This window comes from Mesocricetus auratus, unplaced genomic scaffold (assembly GCF_017639785.1).
Source record: "Mesocricetus auratus isolate SY011 unplaced genomic scaffold, BCM_Maur_2.0 Super-Scaffold_100051, whole genome shotgun sequence".
NCBI classification, from domain to species: Eukaryota; Metazoa; Chordata; class Mammalia; order Rodentia; family Cricetidae; genus Mesocricetus; species Mesocricetus auratus.
The window spans coordinates 4153176-4175060 of NW_024429228.1; the positions used below are offsets into that span (position 1 = coordinate 4153176).

At 43.6% G+C, this 21885-nt stretch overlaps 1 protein-coding gene across 8 annotated transcripts in view; it reads left to right on the plus strand.

The window, feature by feature from the left end:
- Cdk14 (cyclin dependent kinase 14) overlaps nucleotides 1-21885 on the plus strand; it is a 535385-nt gene that overhangs the window by 448264 nt on the left and 65236 nt on the right. For 2 of the 8 annotated variants that reach the window (XM_040735841.1, XM_040735843.1), the window contains exons 13-14: nucleotides 1807-1948; nucleotides 18875-19315. In XM_040735841.1, coding sequence (XP_040591775.1) covers nucleotides 1807-1922 — 116 coding nt within the window. In that variant the 3' untranslated portion in view covers nucleotides 1923-1948; nucleotides 18875-19315. Of the gene's footprint in view, nucleotides 1-1806; nucleotides 1949-8286; nucleotides 9262-18874; nucleotides 19317-21885 lie in introns of those variants that run through there. The other 6 variants (XM_013123504.3, XM_040735840.1, XM_040735837.1 and 3 more) reach the window with 5 other exon arrangements.

The following is a 21885-nucleotide window of genomic DNA, read 5'->3' on the forward strand; positions in this document are numbered from 1 at the left end:
TGTCAAAGTAAATGAACAAAATATACTTCACAGCACAGAGTCCTTGATTTTATTGCATTCATTTGCTAATTCATAAAACTCAAATCTCCTAAAAGAAGGCCAGCAAATTGGTCCAGTGTGGAGGTCTGTGAGCTCGGCCTCAGACACCCTGACTGGAAGCTCAGCTCCACAGATCCTGGCCAGGCAACTGTGGATGTGGGCCTTCATCCTTCTCTGCTTCCAAATCTCATTCAGAGAGCAAGCTGAGGAAGGACCCTTCCAGACCTAATGTTTGTAGCTTTACCCTCATGATCCTCTGTAATACCTAACGCCACCATGCTATTATACAGAGCCATGTCATCTTTTTATGAATGTAGCAAGCACACCGGTTTTTATTTCATTAATTAATGAATGTATGTATTTTGAGACAGGGTTTCACTGTGTAGACTAGACTGACCTTGAACTCCCTGAGCACCCTGCCTGCCTCTGCCCTCCTAGTGCTGGAACGAAGCTCTCACATCACCTTGCTGGCCAGTGCACCTAGTTTAAACACTTTGCTCTTTCCTCTTCCCGTTGAGTCCTGACTGTTTCCCACCTAGGCAGCAGGACCTCTTAGAGTCAGCACCTGTTCCCAGCTCTCACCTTCTCTGTCACCTTCTCTGTCAGTGGCCACCTCTTCCTCGATGACACACCCTTCACTTGGATCCCTGGCAAGGCTCTTTCCTTTTCCTCTCCTAGAACTTCCCCTGTGAACTCTTCTTGCCTGGCAGGCTGGCAGGCTAAGGTCCATCCTCCTTAGACCTTCCTATGTGGCTCACTCCCAGAGCTGGGTAATCCCATCCAGTCAACACTGAAAGCTCCTAAGCGCCCCATCCCGAGTCCTAGCTCCCCTGCCTCTCAAAGTCAGCTGACGGTTAGCTTCTCCACTTAGCCGTCTACTAGACTCTGAAAAGTGAGGCTTACTAGGGTCAAACTTGCAAGCTTTTTACCCCAGCTTGTGCCTTCTGAATTCCTAGTCTTGAGAACAAATGGCAACAGCATTTTTCTGGGTGATGGAGGGGATCTCTGCTTCCTCTGCTCTTGTCACACACTTCCACAGACTCACACCAGCTTTCAATTCGCTCATCACTCAGGGGAGTTACCTGCCACTCCCCCCTACCGCATGCTCACAATAGCAGCCTGGCTGGCTTGGCCTCTTCTCTTGCCTCCCTGGAGTCCGCTCTGGCTTTTCCTCTTTGCGGGATTTTGTGCCTGCTTTCCCTCCAGGGTTACTGGCCCTCTCTCCCTCACGTGGCCGCTCAGATGTCACTTCTCTATCAGGGACAGCTCTGACCATCTTCTCTCCAGCCTCCATTTTTCCTTCTTTGTAACAGTTACCATTGTTTATTCGATTTATTTGGTTATTTATTTTTGTCTCTCCCAGTCAGAAGGTCTCAAGGCAAGCATTCCCTTCTATTCTGATGTACTTGATACAGGATTCTGCAATTTCCAGGAAATGTCAAAGTAGAAAACCACTTCCCTCAAGAGTGACTGAAAGAATGGCAAAGGCTTATCTCCAAATCCAAGTTTAGTTTCCTAAGGTCACAGAAATGGGAGCTGTGTTTCCACTTCATGCAAATGTGTATGTGTGTACATGTGTGCGTGTGGAAATGTAAATAGCTGTGTGTGTGTATTGTTGACCACTTGACATTTCAAACACCACCACAGACCGCAGTGCTCCCCATGCTGGATGTCCAGACTGCATTGCAATCCTCGTTTTCTGTTTAAATAAAATGTTGTCCATGTGTGTATAGATATGTCAATAGAAACTTTTTGGTCTCTCCTCAGTGTCTTCTATTTTTACCGTCCAAAATGTGAGATTGCAACCTGAAGCTGGAGAGAGTATGAGGGCCTTTGGAAAAAACAATAGTTATGGCAAAAGTCTATCAAACAGCAAGCACTGACAAGCCTGGCATTCTCAGGAGCACAGGTAAGAGACCCTGCTTTATTGGAAAGTAGTATTCACAACAGACATGGAATAGACCTATTCCCTTGAAACTGCCTTCCTTATGAGTCCCGAGGGCTATTTTGGCATTCATCGAGCATTCGACTGAGGCAGAGACCAGTGTTTTCAGGTACCCCCTAGGCTCTAAGCCACATCCAAACCATTGAGTCACAAGCATCTATCTTGACTGCTCTTGAATTCATCATTGGAGTTAGGAAAGTTCCACTCTGAGTCACACCTAAACCACAAAGCTGTTTTGTGTGACCAATACAATTTGTTTTTTAATTATTTACTGACATTTTAAAATTAGGATAGTTCGTATAGAAGTCTACATTTCCAGCTTTTCATAAAGAATGTTCAGTCCCCATTTTAAGATAAGCTGGCCACTGAGCCTTCCTTGGTTTCTGATTCCTGCCTGGCTCCTGGGACAGACCTATCATGGTAAAACGTTGGGTTTCAGAATTTAGATCTTTGACCTCTACTGTTTTGCACATAGGAACTGTAAACTACATTGGTGATGCTCAGGCATGTCAGCCTATCAGGTCATCACGCATGCCCAGTGACAAGTGTACAACAGCAGTGTCTGAAGGACTGTCTTCTGGGTTACCAGAAAGCAATGTCTGGTTTTTTTGTAACATCTCACTTTTTTGCTTGTTTGTTTGTTTATTCAAGTAAGGGATTCTGTGTAGCTCTGGCTGTCCTGGAACTCCCTCTGTAGACCAGGCTGGCCTCAAACTCAGAGATCTGCCTGCCTCTGCCTTCTGAGTTCGGATTAAAGGCGTGGCCACCACTCCCCACCTCTCACTCCTAAGCAAATAGAGAATGAACTTCGCTTGTGAGAAAGCCTTTTTTCATGTGGGTCCCTGTAAAACATGTTCATCACTTCTCTGTGTTCCATAACTAAGGGTTGAATGAAGTGAACTGACTGATGTGTATGGTGTGTGTGTGCATGTGTGTGTTTGTGTCTGTGTCTGTATGGAGCAGAGTGGGGAGGGTAGGCCTCCCTCAACCTCTGACCCCTGTCCACCTATTTTTTGAGGCAGGGTCTTCCATTGAGCTGGAATTCTCTGATTCAGGTAGACTAACTGTCCAGCCAGCCTCAGGAATCCTCCTGTCTCTGCCTCCCTGGTATTAAGATTACAAGTATGCCATACTTGGCTTTTTTTCTTTTTCATGTGTTCTGGTGGGGGATGGTCTGGTTTTCTCCTATTTGGAAATATGGTAAGAAGCTAAATGGACAGATGGCAAAGACCGCAAATTCAAACGCGCACCCAGCCCTGTGAAAGACCTGCCAGGATCTTCAGCAATTTCAGAACTTAGCTTTTCAAGCTCTCAGCATGAAATTTAATTTTGCTGGCCCCGGATGCGGTAGAGATTTATGCTGATTTGGAAGGGGGGGAAGATTCCAGGTTAAAATATAGCTTGTAAAGGCTGATTGGGGGCTACAGCTCTTGGACTTACATCTCCACAGAAGAGAGCACAGCTCTTCCTTCAGGATATTGGATGTGTGGTTACCTGGAAGGAACTTCACTCAGTGGTATCTGGGACCCACTCTGAGGAGCAATTGGACAGATAGACTGAGATGATGACTCTAATCAGTTTCTGGCCAGTAACCTCATATTTCTGAGAACAGTTTGATTCCTGAGAGTTGTACATAGCATGCACATTTTAAAAGCAGTTAGTTCCCACGCTACATACTCAGCGGCTGATCCCGTAGAATGAGAACAAAACTTGAGCTCTATTTCATTGATTCCGGCACACAAACAAGCCTGAATTTCCATCACTGGACCATATGTGTCCTTTCTTGTTGACTCTTCTGAGTGCTCCTGATCTACATAGCCAAAGCTGCAATAGTGTGTTTAAGATCAACTCATTCTTGTAAAATCAAAGGGAGCTGACTGAGCAAAACATTGCCTAGAAAGATTCAAAACTTGCTGGCTGAAAAAAGATTTCCAAAGGTGCTTGGGACGCAGCCCATGGTGCTAATAAAGCTTGCAGTATACTTCCTTGCACGGGATCCAGGGCTGGATCCACAGGGGATGATTCTTCTGCAAGTGTTTGATAACAATACAAATTGTTTCTCTACGAGTGTTGTCCTTGTCACATCAACTTTGAAGGCTTCGATGTTACCATTACTCCAGCTATCATGACTCATTCAGTAGGCCACTAATGAAAGATCTCAACTGTTTTCAGCAAAGCTGTGGGGAATCTGCATCCTAACATATTTCTGCCAGTAGAAAGAGAAATCATCTTAGTTTCTTACTTTTGAAAATCTAACTGCCAAATGTCTCCATGCTAGAGATCAAAGAGTATAGCCTGTTTATTGGTCCACTACAACAGATGGCATGGTTTCTTTCTGACCAGCAAATGAGTTTCAAACTAGAGACTAGTCATGTTAATAAGTGATGCTTAGGGAAAGAATATACAATCCTCTAGTCTTTTATTTTCTGATTTTTTTAAAATTTATTCATCGCCTCTTTAGAGTAGTCTGTGGCATATTAGATTTCACTGGAATATCTTATTTTTATAGCACCCATAGTGACTGGGAAGGGGAAAGAGGGAAGAGCCTTGGGGCTGAGGGAGCCTGAGGACAGGCTAGAGTTTTAGCCACTTCCCTCTGTTGATCTGCAGGCTCTCTGTGTGGAGCCTGCATTGTGTCATGCTGATTTTGAAATGAAAGGGGACTGGGCAGGCAGGAGTGCTTCAAGTCCTAATATTTCTCCTATACCTCAATGCCACATTATTTCTTTCCTTGCAAACCAAGGTCACTCCAATTATTTAGTTAATAATGCTGGATTTGCATAAATTGGCCTTAGTGGAAAAGCTAATGAGATGCATTTTGCATTCCAGAAGAAAGCAATGTGGGTTTTAGAGACTTGTAGCAAAATTAAACAAAAAGAAAACTACAACTGCCTTGGTTAAGAGTAGGCATAGCTGTCGTGGGTGATGGAAGTACTGAGTCCCCTACACTTTATTACTCTCTGGAGAAACCCTTACACTGTTTCATAGCTTGTTCCCATCCATTTGGTCAACTGAAGAGTGTACAGAGAAAATTTTCTTTAGGGAGAATACTGGTGGCGATATTGAATACTCACATCCATTGTTAACATGTATTTGTGTAAGGTGATAGCAGCCATAGCCTGAGCTAGGCTGAATTTTTCAGTCATTCTAGATTGTCATTGAAAGTGCTGGTCACTGTCTACTTTTATAAAATATAGGGATAAGTCATCCCTTTTCAGGTAATCAGTTGGACTTTAGACTCCATTAAACTCATTGTAAACTTACAAATACTTTGTCTAGTGAATGAAGTAATACTGTTTGATTCAATTGCAAGAGGTTAACTCTGCAAACACTGGTTATCTTCTTCAGTTCCAGCATATTCTTAGTCCGCATTATTTAAGAATTACACGGCAGTGAAACAGTGGTTACTCATGCTTAGTTTACCTCAGTCAGTAAACAGTTATTTCCTAAAACTGATCTGTTAGGCAAAGAGACTAGAGTTAATTGCTCAAGAAGCGTTGATTGAGTAGGATCAGGGACTTTGCTTTCTTTGGTATTTTGTGTGTTTGCCATATTCTTTCCATGACCCAGTGTGCTGGTGTCACACTCTCTGAAAATAGGCATTGCACATTCTGGGATTCCAAAAGCTTGCAGACTTTCAACTCAATTTCTAGGGCCCATGAATCTGTATTTTAACAATCTCCAGGGGTCATTAATTGATAACTGAGAGAGGGAGAATCAGTTTTCCCCTGGGATGATCCCCCTAATTGGTTATATAATACCTTGGGATCGCCCCTAAACACGTATACATAGGAGCAAAACTAAATGGACTCAGTAGTGTTGTGCAATGTTTGACTCTTGATTTTTTTGAGGGGACCACCACCCAGCTCCCAAATAGATCGCACACAGAGTCTTGTTATTACTTATGAGTACCCAGCCTTAGTTTGGCTAGTTGCTAGCCAGCTTTTCTTAAATTAACCCGTCTATCTTTGCCCTCTAGGCTTTTATCTGTTTTAACTTCTGTCTATCTCACTTTCCTTCTTACTCTGTTGCTGGGTGGCTGCATGGCTTGGTGACTGCATGGCTGAGTGGCTGGGTGGCTGGGTGGCTGAGTGGCTGGGTGGCTGGGTGGCTGGGTGGCTGGGTGGCTGAGTGGCTGGGTGGCTGAGTGGCTGAGTGGCTGGGTGGCTGGGTGGCTGGGTGGCTGAGTGGCTGAGTGGCTGGGTGGCTGGGTGGCTGGGTGGCTGGGTGGCTGGGTGACTGCATGGCTGAGTGGCTGGGTGGCTGGGTGGCTGAGTGGCTGGGTGGCTGGGTGGCTGGGTGGCTGGGTGGCTGAGTGGCTGAGTGGCTGGGTGGCTGCATGGCTGGGTGGCTGGGTGGCTGCATGTCTGGGTGACTGGGTGGACTGGGTGACTGGGTGGCTGGCTGACTGGGTGGCTGGGTGGCTGGGTGGCTGGCTGACTGGGTGGCTGGGTGGCTGGGTGGCTGGGTGGCTGGGTGGCTGACCGCTGACATCCTCCTCCTGTCCTTGTTTTCTTGCTCCTCTCTTCCTTGTTTCTCCTTTTATTTGTATTCACTGCCTGCCAGCCCCACCCATCCTTGCTCCTGCCTCACTATTGGCCATTCAGCTCTTTATTAGGACCTACCTGTGTTTTATGCAGGCACAGTAATACAGCTTCACAGAGTTAAACAAAAGCAGCATAAACAAAAGTCACACACAGTGACTTTATGTATTTATTGGGTGGTGTGGGTATGTGTGCGTGCGTGCGTGTGTGCGTACATGTGGTACTTGTGTGTGTGTGTGTGTGTGTGTGTGTGTGTGTGTTTAAGTAACAATAATTGGCAGAGCAGGGTACTGGAGGGGTTGAAGAAACTAAAAGGAGAGATGAAATGACCTAACTACAGTACTTATACATGAAATTATTGAAAACATTTAAGAACTTGAGGAGGTCACAGGTAGTGAAGTATTCACTAGATTTTCAGGAATTATATATTTATAAGGTAAAATAAACAACTTACTTGAGTCATGACAGGATAAAGATAAGTAGGAAAATAACATTTCATCACATGAACCAAGATAATTTAATTGTCCTTCTTTTCCATAAGAAAGAATGGTATCATGCTTTGTAATACAGTAACTGTGTGCTCATTTAAAATTGTTTTTAGTTAATTTCAATTCAACTTAAAAATGTCTTCCTTGGTAGAGTTTTGAGTGCTGTATAGTTGAAGTGTATGGTTACTATGTCTGCCGAGACTGGGCAGACAGACCTCCCTACAGCATTTCACGGTGCCCTTCTAGGCAATACTGATGGAGAACACGTCTCCCATCCACCTTTTAAAGGAGAAGACAGGAAAACTGAAAAATAGAGTGTTTTGGTGCTAGATTAAAATCATTTCAGAAGAATGAGCACTGTTCAAGAGAGGTAAGCGGCACATGCCCAAACCAGAGGAACAGAGTCAGAGCCCGGTGACTGGGAGTGACATGAGAGACACGTGCCTGGTGTCCACAGGTGTGACAGAAAGGAAAGGAAACCAACAAGGCATCACTCCAGTAAAGGGCCACAGTGGCTTCCTCGGTTAGCCGCCATGTGCAGGAGGGAGGGCAGGTTGACAGTCTACACAGCCGCACAGACAAGCCTCACAAAGGCTGGACTGTCAGACGGAAGCCAGCAGTAACCTTGCTCTGTCTGCCATATCGACTCTGAAAGCTACTCCAGGGTATGGAGGCCCCCATGACTCTCCTCGTGCTGTGACATTGTGGTGGCTCAGGTTCTTGGTGTGTGTCCACTGGTACTGTCTTCATCTTCCCTTCCCTTTGCGGTTCTGATGACTTGCTTTTGCTTCCTCGTGGATTCCTGTCTCGTCCCTTTGTCTCACTCCTGGAGGAGTCTTATTGCCTCGGTTTTAAAACCCTTCCAGAGAGCAGCTCCCACTTTTATAACCATTGGGTCAAGCACCCCTTGTATGAGCCACAGCCTGATTCCAGGCCGCTTGGAGATCAGGACTGAGCCTGGTCTGGCCCACTTAGCTGTAAATTGGGTGGCCACCAGCTTCATAAGGACCCTTCAAAATGCAGCCCTAGCTGTGTGGGACAAGGTTACAGTCAGGCTGGGAGAGGAAGGCTCAGCTTGAATGTGCAGTGGCATTTGTACAGTGCAGTATTTCAGATCCTCGCTGGGAGATATTGGGTGCTGTTGGCTGAAGGTCTTTGTTGTTGCTCTTAAGTCCTGTTGCACTTTCTCAACTACAGATGCAGAGGGAGAGAATGGCTATTAGGATGTATTAGGAACTTTATTCAAGTAGTAAATCTTGGTTTCTTTCAGGAGAAGGGAGATCGCTGTCTTTCTCCTTGTTGCCAGGACTGTTACTCTCTGCAGGATCCAACAAATGTTTCTTCTCAAGCAGCTGCAGTTTCATCATTTCTTTTGTCTTGCGTAGTTGACAACATTTGTGGAAATAATAGGAATAGAGGAAAGAACTCAAGCATCCTTCCAGGCTTCATCTGAGGAGCATCCTGGTTGCTGTCATTGCTCCAGCTGGACTGGAAAACCAAGACAGAACTCTGCATCATCTGTTCTGTGAAATTGCATGATGCATGACGCTTGATGCATGATGCATGCTTTAAGCGCTGATTAAGAAGATGCGGCAGCCATGCTCACTTTCCCATCCACCCAACTCCATGCCGTTTGCTGTAACGGGGTGACCACGTGAGCTCCAGCGCAGCTAGGGCTGCAGCCTGACTGATGTGTAAACCACAGCCCCTTGTTGCAATGTCAGAAGGTTGGCTACCCCTGCAGGCTTAGCTCTCTTCCTTGCTCAGGAGTCTGTTGTCTCCTGAAGGGCTGCAGAAAGGCTGGAGAAGTTTGCCTCTTCTGTTCCTCCCTTCCCCCTTCCTTTTCTTGGGGCACCTCTAATCTGAACTCTGCATCATGACCACCCCAACTCCGCAAGTGAGTGAGCAAAAGACTCATGCCTCCACACCCTAAGAGCAGAATGAAAGGGTTCTGGTGTGTTCCAGGAGTGCATTTGTAGACTACTTCGTTTTGTATTGAAATAATAGACTTATAGAAGAGTTATGAGATCAGGATAACGATCCATTCCCTCACTTTCCTAAACACCATTCTCTCTTTTTCTGCCCAAACTCTACCATGCATAAATGCGAGTAAACTTTTTATTTTTCTAAACTGTGTGTTATTCACCTGATGAACCTTTATATTAAATAATAGACTGTACTTATCTTTAAAAACAAGCAATTTGGAGTGACAGTTTTAATATTAAAAATAATGATAGCTCTTTGACCTTGCTTTTCTTTATTTCATCATCTGACTAGGGTTTTTTTTTTAATGTGTTTATTTGGTTGGCTTTTGTTTTTGCTTACTTTTGTGGCTGTTTGTTTTATGTATTTGTTTGTTTGAGGTTTTCTTTTTGAAATGGCTGAAAGAAAGGAAACTGGTTTGATACTCCACAAACCAGCTCATTAGCCCATGGATCCTAAAACAGATTGTCTCGTGTGTGTGTGTGTGTGTGTGTGTGTGTGTGTGTGTGTGTGTGTGTGTGAGCATTTCCAGATTAGAAGATTTTTCAAACTACCCGTTGAACAGAGAAAATAACACTGCAGCTTGCATCCTCTGGCATCTCAAAGAATCAATTTCCTAGGAACTTTTTGCCAAAAGCATAATCTGAGTAAAGCTTTTGCATAGACAGAGGCATAACTAGAGTGTGAATAACTCAAACTATATTTTACAATGTATGGCCTCACTGTGGCTGTGGTTATCTTTGACTTAGGAACTCTATTTCTCCTTCTCTTGTAATGTTGATTTTTATGGATTTGGGGGTACAGAAGGAATTGTCTATGCCCGAAGAGCACCGTATTGTATTATTAATACCAGGAGAACAGCTGAGCCCCACCAGACTGTCTCTGTGGTCTGTTGGCACTCTCGGAAGTGTTTGAGCATAAAAGGAGGTTCTTTGAGCTGAAGTGGGCTGAGGGTCTGAGCTGACATTTTAATGCATGGAGGACAATGTATAAATGACAGTGTTGAGAGGGAAAGGCAGAAAGAAGCTCAAAACCACACCCATTGTCCCACAGGTCATCCTCATGACTCCCTCTGAGGTAAACAAGCTTCATCTGAGTGGGAACTGGGATCAAAGGGTTAGACATTTTAGAGCTCAGGCACAAAATGGGGACCTTGGGCAGATTACAATTCTAGCAAATGTAATGGAAAAAATCTCACCCAAAATGTATTCCAATAAGCAAAGTTAAACATTTTAGCTAAATTATTATAAGTATAATTAAAAAATGTTTGCGTTACTCTGAGATGCTTCTATGGATGAAGCTTTTAATAACATGAATTTAGTTGTCTAAATGAATAATTTACTGAGTCTCTTTTGGAACTTAGAAAGGTTGCTGTTTCTACCAATACAAACTAGGCGCGCACACACACACACGCTCAGTGCTACACATCAAAGACTAATTTTTCCATGGTCCTAGAGTGTTGACAGAACAACATATAGATTAAAGCCTTACTTTTCCACCTCTGAAAATCCTGTAAAAGATCTAGAAAAAAAGCTAAAACAATGTAAAGAGAATTTGGTGGAAATGTGTCTCATAGCTAATACCACCATATAAACCAAATACTGTCCCATTAGCTCCCATACTTGGGTGAAATTTTCCCTTGTGAATTAGCACCATTGTTTTTAAAGTAGTTTGTGCTCTGTGTAGTGTGCTTGGATTTTTAATTGCTCTGGATTATAATTTTCAGTGTAATTAGTAAAATGCCCTCAATTACTTGATTATTGTAAATGAGGCTATTGGCTTAATTACTATAAATGTGAAAGATGTGTGATTATCATGTACAACTAGATCATGTACAGTGCTTCTTTTATTACATACAGTGGTGTAATGATAACACATAATTACGTTGTCTCTTCCCTTGGCCAACAAATCTCCATAGTAAGATACAGAGTTGTGATCCATCGACAATAACCCACCCACTGGACCCATCTTCATGAAATAATTGGGTTATTCTGTGAGTGTAATTGAACACACTGATTCTGTGCAAGCCGGACACATCTAGATGTGAAAAAAGAAGTTTGCCTCATTGATTAAAAATGCTCAACCGACTAAGTTCCGTGAGTTTCAGGAATTTAATCCCTCCCAAGTGTACCTGTTTGCTTTTGAGTTCATTGGTCACGGCACCCATCCACAGCGGCGGCAGCATGAAAATATGCCTGAGGACAAAGGGGGGCTTGTCTTGGCTGTGACTAACATTATAATCATCCTTGGTTTACAGATGCACACTTAACAAGCTTATAGCACATAATTAATTCTGCAAAGGATGCTGTTTGACAGAGTGGGATTATGAGAATTGCATATTGATAGTGGCAGGAGAAAATGAATCTATTTTCTCTGGGTAAGGTGGGGTATTATTGTGTTCTTTAGAAACTGGCACATCTCAGAGGTGTTGCTCTCCAAATGATCTCAGGATGGAGAGAAATCAGTAATTACAGAGCCAGGCATTCAGCTCTGTCCTAATTTTCCCACCAGTTGTTCAGAGCTTCAGCTGCCTCAGAGACTTAAAGTATTCTCATTAGGTAGCAGCAGAGGCAGCCGCTGCACCGACTCCCTCATTCTCTGGCTCGTTTTTCTTTCTTCCCCCTTCCATTCCTGCCTTGGGAGTGACTGTGAAGATCATTTGCTGGAATGATTGGCAGGTTAGAGGATTCGATCAGATGAGTTCCTCTTAGTGCAGGTCAAAAAGGCTAGTTAGCAGGAGCTGTCGAAAAATGCCAGCAGCATTCGAAATGGGAAATGTCATGACTTCCAGGCAGGGGGTGCCACCTGGAACAGAAAGCCCTCAGCTCATTAGCTAGTTACAGGATGCAGGCTTAACTTGAGGGAGTGAGGAAGGAAAGATAATACCCAATAGGGACAATGATTGTGAAGTGGAATTGATTTCATGTATAATTTGTTTATCACTAGAGGGGACAAACGCTGTCCTTCTGACACGAGCAGAGGTGTGCGGACTATGAATGAAGCAACTTAGCATAATCTGCAGGTCGAGCTTCGGATTTAAAGAATGCAAACTTCTTTCTTCTTAACTGTGAAAATGATCAGGTCATGTTACGTTAATTAAAGCTGACATATTCTAAAATGTTTTATCTGTGCCATTGTGGTGACTCCACAGAAATAGACAGAGAACTTTGGAAGAGTGTGGTGTGTGGAAGACTAGCTTAGCTGCATACTGAATCATAAGAGCACTGGTGTGTTTATACTCTCTGCTTGGTAACGCTACACAAATCAAACCAGGGCTCTCGATTTACACGTAGTTTTGCTGATGCAGGAGACCCAGTGCCTTCTGCGATATTTACATCTGACCTGCATTAAAATAGAGAGGTTCGCTAGATGATGGATGACTGCATCATATTTTGGTACATGGTTAAATTTTTAACCACGGCTTTCCTTAAAGGGAAAGCTCCCCAATTTCACTACTGCCTAAACGTCAGTTCACCTAGAATTGATCTACAGCCAACAATTTACAAACAAAACTGGACAGCGAAGTAAATTAACCCGCAAGTTTAAAATAAAAGAGCATAGTGATAAAGGAGAAAATGGTGTTTCCTCACGTGTACTCCCGTCCTAGGCCCAGAATTCAAACCTCCAGTGTTTTATTTTTTTTTACAGTGAATTAAATAGGTCTTAGTGTGGGGCCTTTACCTACATAAATTCTTTTAGAAAGTGTATTTTCTTTTGATAAGAAGTTTTATGACATCATTCATCTTTTGCTTGGAGATCATCATCTTGTTATTTTTGTCACAAAGGCCTCAGCTGCAGATCTTCTTGGCTAAACACTGACACTGTTTATTCAATGTCCACATTCTACCAAGGACATATGTATTCAAATGTCTTTGCTCTGGGTTTCTCTTTCCCCTAGACATTTTATGAGGCCATTATTAAGTAGCCAAGACTGTTTTTATCAAGCTGCCCCAGACTGCACTCTTAAACCCTCCCCGCCAAAACACCAGTGCAGAATTCATTCTCTTCCATAGCTCATATAAAAGCTTAGCATTAAGCTACTGTATATAGCTGTCAAGTTGTACAGCATTAGTTTTTTCAAATCAAAACACTGAAACATCCCTGTGAACCCATTCATCTCTCCATTCAAGAGTTTTATTGTGTACTCCAGAAACTGGCCTTGAAGGGAATATATAGATTTTTTTCATATTTCTGTATGAGAAATGGTTCACCTAAAATTAACATTATTTATCACAGTAATTCAGTTTGTTGATAACTGGCAGATTTATTAGGGGAAAAAAGGATGTTTAAATTGGGGACTGGAGATGTGCCTCATATCTATGACTTTTATGGGAATCGTTTTTATATTGTTTTGTTTTGTCTTGCTCTTCCTCAGTGCTATACACAAGCAACCACAAATAAATAAATAGGAGATTTTTAAGAGTTGGTTGCCTACAGTGGGTTTTTCAGGCTGTCTCTAACTTCAGAGGTGGCTGCTGTACAGGGAGAAGATTCGCATGCCTGGTCTCATTGCTTTTTCCCCTCAACTCAATGCTGCAAAAACAGCTCTGTGTTCACTACCTTTGAGGACCCTGATATTGTGAATTGTTTGTTGTCCCGCCTCTGATCAAGCGTGGCATCCCTATATTAATCGTTCTCTTGGTTGAGCCTTTGCAGACTCTGTGGACTGGGTGAGCATCGCTGAAGTCTCACCTTCAGGTTTGATGATTTTTCTCAGACAAAGTTCCTTTGGGTTCTAGGAAAGGAAATGGCAGCCTGTGATTATCCCCTGTGTAAGCAGACATCCATCAACGTGCTGTATTTACCACACAGGTCCCCACAGAATCAAAATGGTTTTCCTACAAGTCCTCAAATGTTGTCTTTTCTCCTGCATTGGCACTTGTACCAGTGAGCTAAGGCTTCAGTAGGTAGCCAAGCTTCCTACCATGCCATGAATTAAGGCAATGCCAACAACAGATGATGGCTGGGAGTAATGTTCTTCACTGCCACCAATTAAAACATTTTAAAGGCTAGTTCCATTCAATACTGTTTTTTGAGGGTTTCTTGTTTGTTTGTTTGGTTGGTTTGGTTTTTCGAGACAGGGTTTCTCTGTATTGTTTTGGAGGCTGTCCTGGAACTCGCTCTGTAGACCAGGCTGGACTCGAACTCACAGAGATCCACCTGCCTCTGCCTCCTGAGTGCTGGGATTAAAGGCATGCACCACCAATGCCTGGCTTTCATTACTGTTCTTAATGAAACAAAAGAAAGGTATTTATTTTTATCAAGTCCCTACATTTGGGTAAACATCTTTGAATATTCAGCAACAATCAATGGCACATTTGCATAAATCCCATCTACCGCATCTCTAGGTGCCATGCTTGTCCCACGAGGGAGGTCATAGGTAACTGTTTGAGGTACACTATGATCTCCATGTCTTGATTTCCAGAATCTAGGATTTAGTCGAAACAAACTTACCAACTGTGGTTATTCAAGCTTGACTTACCTTTTGACTGTATTTTCTCATAAATGGGGTGGAGGGAGAGTTTGCTATTCCTGGAAAACAGCATTCAGGAAAACTAGCCAAGGATGTCTGTTGCTGTTGATAGGACTGTAGTCCTTGTTAGAAAATTGGAATCTGAGAAAGTCTAGAAAACTTTGATTTGCCATTGTGAGCTAGACATTTCCAAAATCTCTTCAAAGATTTTGGTACTAAAAGAAGGTAAGGTTGTCTTTCTTTCTTTTTTTTAATTCAGTTTATAGTACATTGCTCTAATGTTTGAAGTCTACAGGAAACTTCTCTTTGTTTTGTTATGATGAAAGTTACCTAGAAAAGGTACCAAACTGTGCCCTTTCCCCTAGTTATCTGTCTCTGAGAGGCAAGCACACTTTTATTATTTTCTTTGGCCAAAACAACATATCCTAGCAGATTAATTAAATGCAAAAACAGTTATGAGAATTCAGATTTTTTATTCAGTTAAAATGAGAAAACTTTAAATAATTATAAATAATTATATAGGTTGGTTTTTATTTTGTACATCTGTTAAGGTTTTTCCTGGTTTTTGAGAGCAATCTCACTGTATAGCCCAGTGTAGGGAAAAAGGTCCATCCAAAGAAACACACTTTGGCCCTGCAACCAGAACCAAAGAAATGCACCCTGATCCTGAAACCAGTGTTAAAGAAACACACTTTGCCCCTGGAATCAGAGCCACTGAAAGAAATGTACCCTGGCCCTAAAACTAGAGCCAAAAGGCTAACAAGGACCAGTGAAAGAAACACACTTTGGCCCTGAAACCAGAGCCAAATCTGACCCTAACCCTGTACAGAAAACTAGTCAATCCCTGAGCAGGAACTCTAGCCAATCTGAGCTCAGGATTAAAATCTGACCAATCCCCACCCTGGAAGCCCTATGTAAACCCTGTGTCTGTTTAGTTTGTGGATGTTCGCACAACCTGGCTGTACTCTGCAAGCTCCTGGATTCTTCCCTCCCAATAAACCCCTTCCATGAGCTTTGGATGAATACCTTCTTTTGCAGCGGAGCAGAGACGACCCTGGGCAGAGCAGAGCAAGCAGGACTGTAACACTTAGGCTGGGGAAACCTTCCCTTGGCAGAGCGGAGTTGCAACTTCGCCTGGGAAACCTCCTGCGGGAGCAAAACTGCTACACTGGGCAAACATCCCCAGCTGAAAGACCCTGTTTTGCCAGAGAGGAGCGGATACACAGGGGAAGCCTTTCCCTGGGACAGGGCTGTAAGCTGCTATGCTTACTACAACCTGTAGTAGTCCTTGGCTCCTGAGCTCCAGGATACCTTTCCATCTGATCTGAATTGTGTAACACACAGTATTCTGTGTCTCCTGAGCTCCAGAATACCTTTCCATCTGAGCTGTGTAACACTCAGTATTCTGTGACTCCTGAGTGCCAGAATACCTGTCCCATCCGATCCGTCCAAAATGCCTACACCTAGGCATTTTGTCTCATACTTCTGGCACTGGCTCCAAATGCTAGGATTCTAGGCATGCTTGTTCTGCTTGGAAAATACAGTTATTTTATTAAAATAACATTTTGATGGTAATAGGTGATGGTATTTTAGTGAATGAAATGTTGTATGCGTGCCTGTGCATGTGTGTGCGCATGTCTGTGCATGTGTCAAGAGTGTGTATGTGCAAGTGTGAGAGTGTGCATGTGTTAGTATATGTGTGTGTGCACCCAGACACACATGGGTGTATGTGTGAGTGTATGTGTTAGTGTGTGTGAGGGAATGTGTGTGCACGTGTGTATATGTGTGTGTATGTGTGTGTGCACCCAGACACACATGGGTGTGTGTGTGCACCCAGACACATATGGGTGTATGTGTGAGTGTGAGTGTGGGGGGGAGATGTGTGTGCACATGTATGCTCTCCGTGTGTGGGGGGGAGGCCAGAAATAACTTTATAGAGCCGTTTCTCTTCTTCCACTTTTACATGGGTTCTGGGAAGATTCAACTCAGGTTACCAGATTTGCCTGGAAAGAACCTTGATTCGCTAAATGAAATGTGTGTAAGTAAACAGTCTTAACTCTGAATGTATCAGCTATCCGTAACTACAGTCAATGTAAACAAGACCTTCTTGAGCGTCTTACACTTTTCGAGTGCAACAGAGTTGAAAGATGGTAAATGAAGAGCTGCTGTCTGTCCGAGTAGTGACATGTGTCTACAGAGCTGTACTGTTCATACTGGTCACATTTTTCCCTGAAGCAATTACTATTCTCTGCAGAATTCTTTTTGAAATATACAGTTACTCTAATTCTACCAATTTAATTTTGTATTTCAATTTCCCTGGAGTACAGCAAAAAAGAGTGTATTCTCATCCCTATCACCTGAAAAATCATGGCAGTGTCATTTAATACATTTTCATGAGGAGGTGACAGACTCTGAAAGATGCTTGCTGTCCATTCGGTTTTGAGGGCTATGTCATAGCTCTTGGAGATAGGGGTACATTTAAGGTTCAGAATCCAAAATAACTGAGCATCGGGAATATTCAGTGAAGTGTTGTAATTTTTTAAAATTCAATATTCTTAAGTACTCCTATCTTTATAACATTGAGTCAGTCCAGTGTCTCTGCTTATGGCATCCTCTGTAACCATAGTGCATTTTCCTTCCTATGAAACTGGCCTGTGGACCATGCTCTGCCCCCGTGACCTTCCTTCCCTTCGGCGCCCATCCAGGGCTTGCTGCATTTGGTCTCCCCGCATCCTCCATCTCCTCAGGCTACACTTTCTCCAGCCTTTCCTCTTTATGATCTTGATGGATCTGAGGAGAATGCTTGGCTGTCTTGTAGGATGTCTGTCAGGATATTTGTTCATGAGTAGACCAGGATTCTGAATTTGGGGGAAGTCTGCCATTAAGTGAAGCAGCTGAGGTCATCTGTTGATGAGATTATCTTTCCATTCAGTCCAAACCTCAGGGTAGTGACAGCATTCCACTATGTCTTCATCTCGTCACACAGCATACATTAATTTTTTAAAATGTCGCTAAGTCAGTCCATAGCCATTGTATTGAGTCATTGAGTGACTATTTTTCAAGCCAGCATGGTGCTGGTGCTGCACTGGGCAGTCGTAAAGATCTTCATAGTTCTGGGGAAAATGTGGTCATTTCAGTTGGAGAATAATGGGTTCTGTAAGCCCACACAGGGGAACAGTTGAGGGAGAAATTAATTTTGCCAGGGGGGGGTTGCACAAATATTGCCAAAGGAAGCAACTTTGAGCAGAAGGAGGAGTAGTCATGAAGGAAAGGAATGGTGTTTTCTCTATATTGTTGTAAGTTAAATTTGTTCTTTGACCATTTTATGCATTGATATCATGCATTCTGATTATTTTTGCCCTACCTTCTCTCATCTTCCTTCCATTCCTGTTAGACCTGTCTCTTCCCTAGAAATATATTTCCCATATTCGTGTCTTGCTGTTCTGTGTTGTGACCCACTGACTTTAACCAGGACCATCTGTGTGACAGGTTTTGAACTGTTGGAGCCCAGTAGGCTCACTAGTGAATACACAGCTGAAGACAGTGATTCCCCACCGGCCAGTTTATGCCAACGGGGATGAGTCGGCCCCAGGAACCCATCCCCATTCATGACTGACTGTCAGCAGGGCCAGTCTGGTGCAGGCCTAGTGCAGGTAACTGCAGCTGCTGTGAATTCGTGGTTGCACAGGTTGCATCATACCCAGGAGATGACATTTCAGGGCCCTTCTCCCCGTCTCCCAGCCAGCCTTATGTTCTTTCTGCCCCCGCCCCCCCTTCCATGAAGAGGAAAGGCGCTTTAAAACAAAGGGAACAAACCCCCAAAGCAAAGCCCTGGCACCAAGTTCAACTAGGAATGATCTGGAAGAAAGCAGGGAATTAAAAGTCAGCAGAAAAGGAACTGCATCTGCTCGCTGGATCCAGATAGTGAAGGATCTTTAGGTTCAGATTTTAACGTATCCACCTATGCCAAGACTAACTGGGTTGAGCAGATGGCAATGGTGCAAGAAAGGCCTGTTTTTCTAGGTTGTTCTAGGGGACAAAATTAAGTAGTTCTTGGTTGATGGAAAATCTCCCAGGTCAATAATGTTATCACCGAACCTCATCCTAAGTGTCTGCTGCTGCTAGCCAATCTTAAGTGAGCATCCACTTACACGGGACCTGAAGCTGTGAGTGAGTGGTAAGAAATTTAAATCCGTGAACTGACTTATAACTGTCTTGTCTGCGTGTGAAGGATGAGAGATGATGTCATTGTCTTTTGACTGTGCCAGTTATTTGTAACACAGAGCAAAACTTAAATTTGAGAAGAATCAGACATTAACAAAATTATTTTGATTAGGTGGGTTTTCTTGTGGCTCCCTTGTCCCTTCTGGCCCCTACAATCTTTTCTCCCCCTTGTCTGCAGGACTGCCTGAGCTCCACGTAACATTCGACTGTGGGTCTGCATGTTTTTCCATCGGTTATTGGATGAAGTCTAACCTGGGCTCACAGGGGCTCACAGAGACTGAACTGACATCAGTGAGCCTACAGGAGAGTGACCTAGGCCCTCTTCATATGTGTGACAGTTGTGCAGCTCTGTCCTCTTGTGGGTCTCCTAACAATGGGAGCAGTGTCTCTGACTCTTTTGCAGGCTTCTGGGACCCTACTCCTCCTACTGGGTTGCCTTGCCCCGCCTAGGGGAGGTGCCTAGTCTTACTGCAACTTGATATACCCTCACTGTTTGGTTGCTATCCAAGGGGAGTCAGCCCTTGCCTGAACAGAAACAGAGGAGGAGTAGGTTGCCGGGTGGGGACAGGGTGTGTGGTGCTGGGAGGAAAGGAGGGAGGGGAAGCTGTGTCTGGGATATGTCAAATAAATAAATAAATAATCCGAAATATATCAAATCAAAAAAAGAAGAGGAAAATGAATTTGTATGATTTTTTTATGTGCAAGGACCAAACATGGGCTTCTTACATGGGTATTTTATATAAATATATTCATGATGTGTGTGTGTGTGTGTGTGTGTGTGTGTGTGTGTGTGTGAGAGTGGGTGTTTATGTGCCTCTGTATTTCTGTCAACAAAAAGCACTTTGTGTCCCTTCAAAATCCCTTTTCCTTTCTTTGTGACTTCTCACCATTCAGTATGTCTGCCTTTTGAACTACCTGCTTTCCTTTAGTTTCCAATCTCCTACTTCATTTCACCTCTTCATTTGAACCAAGGAGGATTAAAAAATAAAGAGCATGTGTGCATGCACGGGGGTCCAGAGGGGAGCAGATGAATGTTTCGTTTGTTGGCTTTTAGCACAATTACCATACCTTAGGAAATATGCATGGAATAGTTCATTAGGACTAAACGAGCCCCTTTGAGTGGCGGTGGCAGGTCAGGGAGCTGATTGTCAGAAGTGTCAAAGATGCAGAATTGGGAGGCTGGTCTGCAGTCAAACAGTGGAGGGTCTGCTGGGGACACCAGGAGGAGAAAAGATGCCTCAGTCACAACAGGCTCCAACAAGGGTCTGGGTAGCATTTGCATACTTCTCCTGCAAAGGAGTTTTAATCCAAAGAGGAGATTTTAGTGTTGTGGGTCTGGCATTGTTCAGGGTGAAGAGCAGAGGGAAATCCTCTGCAGAGGCCTTTCTCAAAGCCTTGGGCGCAGCCTGGAGTGGTTGCAGTGAAGTCATGTTCTTGAGGGCTGTTTGCACACCATTGTCTGTTTGAAGAGCTTCTGAACCCAAAGGGCTCAAAGCCTCCCCTTCTTCCAGCACAAAGGGAAGAAATTTGTGTGGTGAAATGGCACGTGTTGCAGCCTGAACCCAAGCCCCCTTTGTTCCTCAGCAGAGAACTCTGAAGCACTGAGGGCTTGGAGGGCAGGCCAAATGGGCCACACCATCACTTCTTTGCTCTTCACAAACAAGGCCAAATCAACCCAGACCCTCTTTGCCAGCATAAAAAGAGGTCCCAGCTCACTCACCAAATTACGCTCCCCTTTTCAAAATATGTAACAGGTAAAAAGCAGTTTGATTAGCACGGAACACTTACTTCCTTATAGGATTTGCTGAGCTTGTAGGGTTTACATCCAAAGCTGAGATGAGCAGGTTTTTCTTAACACTCAACCAGCTTCACCTTTAGTCTGCTGTGAGATGGGCTTGGGATTTGAGTCTGAGTCCAGTTTTCAGAATGATGCCTTCCTTTCCCTAACGAGATGTGCGAGGTGGCATGCGATGGTCTGCTCTCCTGCAAGTGTTGTGATCTGCACATTTGTAAGTGAGCTCTGTGTTTCTGCAGTCTCCTCCCATCCCAGTATTTATGGACCAGAAGTCAAAACTTGTTTCAACTTCCCTAGTGTTTGTGAACCTAAATGGTCATAATCCCTGTAAGCCAGGAAGATGTGTACTAAAAGCATATGCTCAGTCTTACTTTTTTTCACTTAGTGTATTTATTCATAAGGGTAATATGAGCAGTTGTGACTCCCTTTTAAATTGACGATTTTCCACACAGAGCTTAATGAATAAGTAAAGAAATCTGGTGTGTGTGTGGGGGGGGTGAAATTTACAACATGTGAACTAAACATTCCTTGTAATTGATCAAGTAGGATAGAAAATAAAACTTGACATTGGAAGTTGGAAAAAAAATATGTGCATTGTTTTATAGCACTAAATGTAACTTGAGTCTTTCTTTACGAAGGCTAATGCTTTATCAGTTTCTTTTTAGTTGTTGATCTTTAAGCTAGATCAATAACTTTCTTGGAAGACCACATACAAATAGAAAATGAAAATAATGAAAACTGTTCTTGTATCTACGAGAAAAGGAAATGTCTGTGTGACTTCCACAACCAAGGCAGAACTGGTAACATGTCAGGAGCAAGACTCACAGGTTAGAGCTTCTGGGAGAAAAGCTGTGGACTCAGTGGCAGAGAAACAAGGAAGACCCTGTCTTGAGGCTTCTGCTGCTGCTCTGAAGTTGGTGGGAATCATCGTCAGTAAGGCCCAGAGTTAAGACATTGGCGATGGCCAGTAGGAGCTTTCTGAAGTCGTAAGTGGGAGGATAAAACGGTGCTTGCACCTTCGCTAACTATGTCAGTTTGGTTGTGGTGGGGCTGCTGTCTCTGATCTCAGCGAACTCTCTTTGCTGGAAGTGATGCATTCTGTCTCCTGCTTTGCATTTCCCTGTGAGAAGCATGTCTGAGTTGGGGGACTTGAATATACTTCTTTGTTGCTGAGCTTGTCAAGCATGGCGCTGTGTTCTCTTTCCCACCAGGAAGGTCAGGTCGTTGGGGGCCAATCTGTTTTCTGAAATGAACCCTACTGTCTGTCCCGGGTGTCTGACAGATTGAAACAGTTGTCTGTATTGCTGTGCTTTCAGCGGTGTCTAAATGTGTTGCTTTCTGGGGAAAAGGTAATACATTAGGACTATGTTGAAGAAAAAGAAACCTTAAGGATT